The 8,279-nt window shown below is 35.3% G+C and overlaps 2 protein-coding genes across 2 annotated transcripts; one reads left to right on the forward strand and one right to left on the reverse strand.

The window, feature by feature from the left end:
- Positions 1–614: 614 nt before the first annotated feature.
- LOC149260131 (SNF1-related protein kinase regulatory subunit gamma-like PV42b) lies at positions 615–1,128 on the reverse strand. Its single transcript, XM_089456804.1, has one exon. The coding sequence runs from the start codon at positions 1,041–1,043 to the stop codon at positions 615–617; it is 429 nt and encodes a 142-aa protein (XP_089312930.1). The 5' UTR covers positions 1,044–1,128.
- Positions 1,129–1,653: 525 nt separating this feature from the next.
- On the forward strand, positions 1,654–2,717 carry LOC149260132 (uncharacterized). Its single transcript, XM_089379066.1, has 3 exons — positions 1,654–1,763; positions 2,018–2,115; positions 2,391–2,717. The coding sequence occupies exons 1-3, from the start codon at positions 1,710–1,712 to the stop codon at positions 2,572–2,574; spliced, it is 336 nt and encodes a 111-aa protein (XP_089235192.1). The 5' UTR covers positions 1,654–1,709; the 3' UTR covers positions 2,575–2,717.
- Positions 2,718–8,279: the final 5,562 nt, after the last annotated feature.

The raw sequence follows: 8,279 nt of genomic DNA on the forward strand, positions 1-8,279 counted from the left end.
TTGCCTGCAGATGAGGCATTCGTCTCTTGTCATGGCAAGTCTCAGTCTCTCTTGCCTTGCATGTAAAGTCAGGGGTACTAATATGTTCTCTGGCATGGCGTCCCTAGGAATCTGATTCAATGCCACTGCAAACACATGAAAACGAAGTAAAATTCCCGTGTTCATGAAGCTTAATAGGTAAAGCCATTAGAATTCTGTAAAAAAATTGGTCAAAGTTTAAAATTCAGCTCATTCAAAATTATTGGCACACTCACATTATTAAAAAATCACAATTCAAACTTGTAAGTTGAACAAATTCTTACTGGAATTTTGAACACATTCGACAAAAAAATATAGAGTAGAAAAAACCTCAAAACTTATAACAGGAAGAATATGGCTTCAGGAAATTAAGTTTTAGGTTCAGCAATCCAATGTATGAAATATCATTTTTGCTATCATGAAAAACCAATTATAACAGGAGAGGATACTTGCACCAAATTTCAAAATTGGTCACCTATTTTTACTGCCCCGTTCTTTGCCATTAACTGAAATACTTAGTAGCAGCCTATAAAAAGTGGCCCTAGTTGTTTGTTATAGACACCCAAACATGCAAAGTTATAGGAATTTAGCAGAAACTAAGCGATGTACCTGGTATCAGGATTGACGCTCCATAAGCTGAGTCCCTCCAAAGAGCGCCCAATGATAGCAGAAACAGGAACAGACATGAGATTGGCCTCTATATCAGTCCCAACGACACATTCGGCAACATGGAGAAGAATATCCAACATACTGACCATGCCTATATATTGTTTCCTGACTGAGCCGGTGAGTTTGTCAGACTCCAATATCATGGAACCCCCTGCTCCTATCCATTGCCCAGGAGGGGCTGCCACTGGCACCGCCAATATGTTGTTTGCAAGCAGTGCATTGAGAGTGTCGGCTACACTCGCCGTGTGTGGCACCTCCACCAGCCTGCGCTTGTTTTGGATGATCTCCCTCACTTTCGCGCTCTTCAATATCGTGTTGCCATTCATCTCTTCCTTCTCTGGCTGATTCTGCAACATTCTGTCTCATCATCCACCAGCTCCACTGGAAAAATACAAGAAAAGAGAAGCCTTCGTTATCTGCATGGGCACTGTGCCTCTCCTTCCAACACCTGTCGTTGGAAACAGACAGAGCAATTTATAATCTATACGTTTATTAAATTTCACCATTGTTTTGATTGCATCAGACTACCTTTGGGGGATCCGTTATGAACCTTCATTACACATATAACCTACTTGAATTATACCACTCAAAATACTCATTGACCTGGGAAAATAATTTACTATAACATTCAAAATAGGTTAATGAACTTAGTCAATGGCTCTTTTGTATTCTTATTTCAATTATTACTTTCATTTCCTTTCCAAAAGCGGGACAAAGAGTAAAAAAAAAATTATAGTAAGATATTGTTGGTCTATTTTATGTGATATCGTCTAATCTAAGGGTCTGATAAACTCTTTTCCACATGTTTTTATGTGTTAATTTCATACTCTACTGTGAAGTCTGCATAGTGGCAACGTAGCTTTCATGCAAGCATCGCGTGGACCCACAAGTTTGTTGTGTTGTTTTTATCCATTTATAGATTTTTTAATATTAACACATGGGCGGCATGCCTTTACAGATCTTCCTCACGACGCTGTAATAGTGTTGCTGGTTTGTGTTTTCGTATCATCCTTTGCCTGGTCATGGGGACCACTGGGATGGCTGATTCCCAGCGAAACCTTTCCCCTGGAAACAAGGTATTGGGTATGACAGTGTCTCTTTGTGTCTGTTGTTTTCTGAACGTATTTGCGTACTGTGCCATGGAGCATTTGCTTGATTAAAGGAAAATTGGGCTTATGAATTCTCTAATAGAATTTTGACAGTAGTCATGAGTTATATTGTTGCAGGGCTTTAAATATGTTGAGTTTGTTGTTTTCTGTGTGTGCTGGAATTGGAATTTGCATTCTGCATGTTTGTGGGATTCAAGTGGTTTCATGCCCATATGGTGCAGGTGGGGCGAAAAATTGACCTGGTCTATGGTGGGGGGAGCGTGGGGCTCATGGGATTGGTCTCTCGGACTGTTCATGATGGTGGCTGCCATGTTCTTGGGTAAGAGATAAATTGCTTGTTGGGTTTGGTTCTTCTGATCTTTCTGCCCTTTCATAAGAAGGGGCCTATGGCTATCCAGATCATTACAGTGTTATCTGTTTCAATTCTGGTTCCTAGGAGTAAAATTAATTTTTACAATAGCATTGATGTTGCTGAACTGACAAAAATTGGCATCTCCTGTAATGACGAGATAATGTGGTTATCTGTGTTTACTTCGTTTTCAATAATTAATTTATTCCATTAACCCTAAACATATCGCTGTTTTGTTCTGGCAGGGTTATTCCAACCGCACTAATCCCTCACGAGGTACCATTGACTTCTATGTTGTATTTACAGTACAGCATAATGATTCTTTTTACTTGCCTGTTTTTCTCTTCCCCATTTCTTTCACTTTTTTGCAAAATTTGGGGTAGTTTAACCGTACACGTAACAGCTCAGTGTTCTTTACAACGATCTTGAATACTTTCAATATAATTAGTACACAATTGGAGAATGTTCAAATGCAATTCTAATATCATATTACAGTATCTTCTTCCCAATTTATATGTTTACATTTCCTTGTAGTCTTTCTGCCCTTACGAATGTTATGTTTTTAGGATTGCAAAAGGCCGAGAGTCTAACAATCTGGAGGCTATACTCTTTACATTTGCCTGGGTTATGGTTTAATTAAAAGTGAAAACACAGGAAATGCGGGTTGCTTAGGGGTTTTAGAAACTTGGTGGCACATTAAGGTTTTTGAGGAATATAAAGTCAATGCAACTTCCACATTGAAGTCCACTGTAGATGTAGTAATAAAAAAGATAACAAAGAGCCTCTTAGGACCTCTCAATTCTTTTTAACACCGAACATGGAGCACCACACATGTATTACATGTGGATCGAGCATGGCACATGCATTGAAAGTGTCAATTTAAAGGAAACGTGTATTATTAACTGATGTTTTGTTTTTCTCATTGCCAGCAAATTCAATTGTTATAACAGATGTATCTTATGTAGACCATGAAATATCTGGACATGGAATTGGTCATTTGATTGCTCGTGTTGAATATTTCTGGCAAGAAACGAGGATGTTTGACTTGTGTCTATGGAAGCCAACGAAAGAAACTGGTGATATTTGTGGCAGTTTGACATTACATGAATAGTATACTATAGCAGCAATCATATTTCTCAACAATCAAACACTTGTTGTTATTTTTTATCATGTTGTTTCTTCTCTACGCTAAGGTGGTTTTTCCAAAGTTCAAGCTAAGGTGGTTTTTCCAAAGTTCAAACTAGATTAGACAAACTGGAAGTGGATTTCCTCAGTATTTTAGACTTTGAAAGTTATTAGTTAAATTGAAAATTGATATGCTATATTAGCCCCAAAGAGAGTTAAGGGTAGGCAGCTGAGCCATTATTAGTCATGCAGTTCAAAAAATTCGTACAGTGGCATTATTATTATTTATACTTCTACCTTTTTTCATATGTGGGTTTAACTGAACAGACCAAAGTAGCAGTGAGACTCAAGGGTCAGTTAAGGAGTGAAATTTCACTAAGGGTCTGTTAAGGATGGTTGTGTATAACGCTTAAAACACCTTGCATCACTTACTTTCTGTCTTTTTCTATTTTTCCTCGACTTTTCATTATACGGAAAAATGTTGTAATATATATCTCTTTCTTGAGTTAAGGAGGAAGAGGGAAATTTATTTAAAAAAATAAATTGTAAATAAATTTCAAGTTGAAATATGAGAAGTTATAGGTGAGTAGAAGAAACATTCAGATATGGGAAAATGAACTAAATACAAGGTATGCCATGTTTGGAGGTTTGTGTTTTTTTTTTTTTTCCATTTCATTCCGAAGTAAAGAGATCATTTTTTCTATTATAGAAAACATGTACAGTCACTGAAATAAAAGCTGATATCTTCCAGAACTATTTAGGTTCTGTAAAAATAACATGAACAAACACTTAGCGCAGAAAAGACAGAGAAAGAACCCAAAACTAAATACCAACTATACCATCATTTAAGGACTACAGGGGCTTCAAATACTGAGGAAAGAACCAAATAAACTTCTATACATTACAGAGACAGCCGACTGAAGGCAAAATTTGCACTGACAAAAAGTAAACTCAAAAAGAGACTAGTTCACTATGATCTGTGCACATAAACATGATTATGACAAAGATAACTAGAGAGGCAAAAGCCTGTGATTAGAGGGACCAGAAAAGCGCCCTCTCCACAGAAGCTGGTTGTCCTGAATTTTTTCCACTGCGATTGAACCTTTGACTTCCTGGAGACCTCTCTTGGATAATGCATCCATTCTGCAATTCAGCTCTCTATGAACATGCGGGAAGGGATGCTGGAATTGTTCTTTCAAGAATTTAATTCTCTCCTTCCAGCAAAGAAGATCAGTAGCTTTAAGCTGACCGTTTTCTTTAAGCCATCCAACAACACATTGAGAGTCTCCTTGAACGTGCATTGAAACCACCTTAATAACACCCAAACTAGTTTGTGGGTATTTCCTGACAAACCAAGGTCGAGTCGAGTCGCAAACCAAAAACAACCGATCGAGCAGAGAGTTTTCCATGCAATGATTCACAGGAGTACAAAGTTAGTGATTGCAATCATTCACGGGAGTACAAAGTTAGTGATTGCAGGCGGTTCAGAGAAGTAGCCTTCCAATTTATAGCTTTGCTCATGTTGGTGGGTCAACAGTGATCTAGATCTGGCTTTGGCTCACTGCCTTGCTTTGACAATGATGATCTAGATCTGGCTTTGCCTCACTACCTTGCTTTGACTGACTTTGGCTTCGGCTCATTATACAGCTCCGTTGTCCGACACTTAAGGCCTTTCCCAGCAAAAAGTAGTGTCTGGCTTTGGCTCACTGCCTTGCTTTGACTGACTTTGGCTTTGGCTTTGACAACGATGATCTAGATCTGGCTTTGCTCACTGCCTTGCTTTGACTGACTTTGGCTTTGGCTTTGACAACGATGATCTAGATCTGGCTTTACTGCCTTGCTTTGACTGACTTTGGCTTTGGCTTTGACAACGATGATCTAGATCTGGCTTTGCCTCACTGCCTTGCTTTGACTGACTGACTTTGGCTTTGGCTCACTGACGGACTTTGGCGTTTATTATACAGCTGTGCTATTCGACACTTAAGGCCTTTCCCTGGATTTGGCTCACTGACTGAATTTGGCATTTACTTAAGGCATTTCCCTGGCTTTGGCTCACTGACTGACTTTGGGTGTTTACTATACAGTTGCATTGTCCGACGCTTAAGGCCTTTCCTAACAAAAGGCAGGGACTAGTTGCGATGCAGCCTCCCTTGTTTTAATATATTTAATAAGTCTTCTTCTGTATCATATTTAAATTTCTGTATCATATTTAATCACCCATATTACATTTCTATATCGTATTTTATCACCCATAATTTATTAAATTAAAAGTTAATAAATAATTTTTGTGTACCTTGTTGAAAAATGTGAAAATAATTTCATTGTAAATAATTGGTTAAAAGATACAAATTTTAAAACTAGTTAGAGGGTAGGAAACCAAATGTCTAATAATATACAAATTTAGAAATTAAGTATATTATTCATGACAGTGAATCATACACTTAAACTCATTATTATATAATTTCGATATTTTTTAATAAAAAACAATATTTATTTATATGGAGTTTTCTCTTAAATATTACATGTCATATTTCTACATTTATGTTAAAGTTTAATATATGAAAAATATTGTTATATTTCATACTAGGAATATACATGTTTCAATTCTCGAGGGATTAGTAAGAAGAAAAGGCTCAAAGTCTTTATAATAAGTACTCAATATGTCTCATGTAGGAATTGAATAGAGTGGGAATGATGACAACATTTATCCCAATCATTTGAACTAAACCCAATTGACAAGAAACTAAAATTATTATATTAATAACATTGCCAATTTTTATGTGTGGGTGTGTGTATATCCAAATTGTATTAAAATTTACCATATACTGACCAAGAAAATTATAATTATTTTATCTTCATATGCTATAATGAAGCCACTGCATTATTCAACATTTGAATGTAATCATGTTTTTCTTTTTTACAATGAAATTTTTTAACAATTGGAATATATCTTGCACAATCCAAGCATCTTGGCCCTATCACTTATAGGATTTTATCAAAAATGTAGTCTATTCAATATTGGTGAATTAAGAATGAGGATTCAATGCATTATTTGTATTTATCTCCAAATTAAGGTGACATATTTAAACCTTTCTCATAAACCTTTTCTCATAATATTATATTATACTCCTTGACTTTGGCTTTGCAAACAACAAGGGGACATGTTTTTGATGTGAATTCAAGGTACCCTATACCATTATCTCATTTTTAATATCCATATTGCAACATCATACTTTAATATAGTATTTTTACTTCAAACTGAGAAATCTTAATAGATTATAGCATCCACTCAACTCCTAATCAATTTTTCTTCAAACATGACAAATCTTATCTCTAACATTCGATGAAAAGAAGATTCTTTCCTTTGCAAAGATCAAAAAGATATTTTAACTATCATTAACTCCAAATTGCACTATTTCCACATGTATGACATTTGGATATTTCTACTTCAATAATTTTGTTATAAACATTGCACCTTAAAATGATAAGAAACCAAGAATTATAATCCTCTTTTAGGGGGCAACCTCCATTTACTATCAATACAATGTACAAGAAAATATTTGATAATCCTCGGACCAAGTCTCATTATTATCTATATGGAAGACAAAGGATACAATTATAATAAAATGGGGCCATGAAACATTCTAGCCTACGTAAAAATATAACAATAGAAATGTAATCTCTCAATATACAGGGCTTAATAAGGAGTTTGATAGTTAAAATAGGGCTTATATAGGGCTTAACATGCCCCCCTACTTCAAACTAGTTTTATTGATGAACAGTTGACTAATTGCTAGTGATTTTGCATGAATATGTCATCTTCCCATGCCATCTCTTCCACGGTAGTTTATTTTGTTCGATGAAGTACTAAAAAATTGTTAATTAGCTACTTAATCCTTTTTTCAATGATTTTTTATGCTTTTAGTATGGTTTTCCCTTCTTCATTTATCTATGGTACATTATAGTTTGCAAATGAATAACATGATCACAATCTTGAGCAAGTGGAAGACACTTAGGAATTACTCCTAATACCTTGGAATGATTGTTAACAACTTTATGGAGATCCTTTGACATATATTATATTGACATTTGAACATTTAGTGAACACAGTTTCACATTTACACCCTTTTTTCCTTTTTTGAGTATGTTTGTCATTCCAATAGAGCTTATCATTTTAGGGGGATTCCCGTGGATACCTTTAAGTTCAAATTCTTTTCCCTCTAAGGTAAATATTATAAAGCGATCTTAAAAACTAAATGTCACTATTCCCAATAATTTTAACCATCAGTCTCATAATACAACATCAACACCAATCATTTGTATTGCAATCATATCACTATTCAATAAGTACTTCCCCATATTGAGCTTAATATTATGGTACCTCCATCTACAATCATTACTTGAAACTTTGGTGCTAGATATATGAAACAATTTCTAATTTCTTTGAATTTTGAATTGATGAAGTTATAGATATTTCTAAAATCAATCGACATTGTTACCTTTTTCTTTTCTTTGTATCTTTCTAACTTAACGACTTTTGGATTATTGATGGTAACTGATGCATGAAAGAGTATTGTTGGGTCAGTCTCTTCTAGCTCTTTATCTCATGATGGTTCCACTTCTTGACCTTTTACCTCTTCAGATTCCATGTAGGATAATTTATTCTCACTATATTTACCCCCCTTACTATACTTTTTGTCACAATTTAAACATAGTCATTTTTCTCTTATTCCATCCATTTGTGGAGGTGCCAACCCTATTGGTTGAGTGAGGCTACCCAAGGGAGAATGATGTTTCCTACAGTTGTTGGTGAGAAATTTTCTAACATCATGTTTATAATTTCAACTTTCCTTCCTATACAGAAAGCATGCTCTAGGAACTTATATTTAAAGAGACACATCTCATATTGGATGCTTCCCTTTAAGGTTTCCATATCTAACAAATTATTCATTGAATTTAGCTTTACCTTGAGACTCAACTTTTGGAATTTTTGAATGTGCTCTATTTGA

The sequence above is a fragment of the Pinus tabuliformis genome, chromosome 6 (genome assembly GCF_031772625.1).
Source record: "Pinus tabuliformis cultivar Carrire ecotype Pingquan chromosome 6, CPIR1, whole genome shotgun sequence".
Classification (NCBI taxonomy): domain Eukaryota; kingdom Viridiplantae; phylum Streptophyta; class Pinopsida; order Pinales; family Pinaceae; genus Pinus; species Pinus tabuliformis.

Bases quoted from the DNA above. Each gene is read 5' to 3' on its own strand.
- LOC149260132 (XM_089379066.1), top strand. From the start codon at position 1,710: ATGGGGACCACTGGGATGGCTGATTCCCAGCGAAACCTTTCCCCTGGA. The intron at 1,764-2,017 runs GTATTGGGTATG...CATATGGTGCAG, and splicing joins ACCTTTCCCCTGGAAACAAG to GTGGGGCGAAAAATTGACCT. The intron at 2,116-2,390 runs GTAAGAGATAAA...TTGTTCTGGCAG, and splicing joins GGTGGCTGCCATGTTCTTGG to GGTTATTCCAACCGCACTAA.
- LOC149260131 (XM_089456804.1), bottom strand. From the start codon at position 1,043: ATGTTGCAGAATCAGCCAGAGAAGGAAGAGATGAATGGCAACACGATA.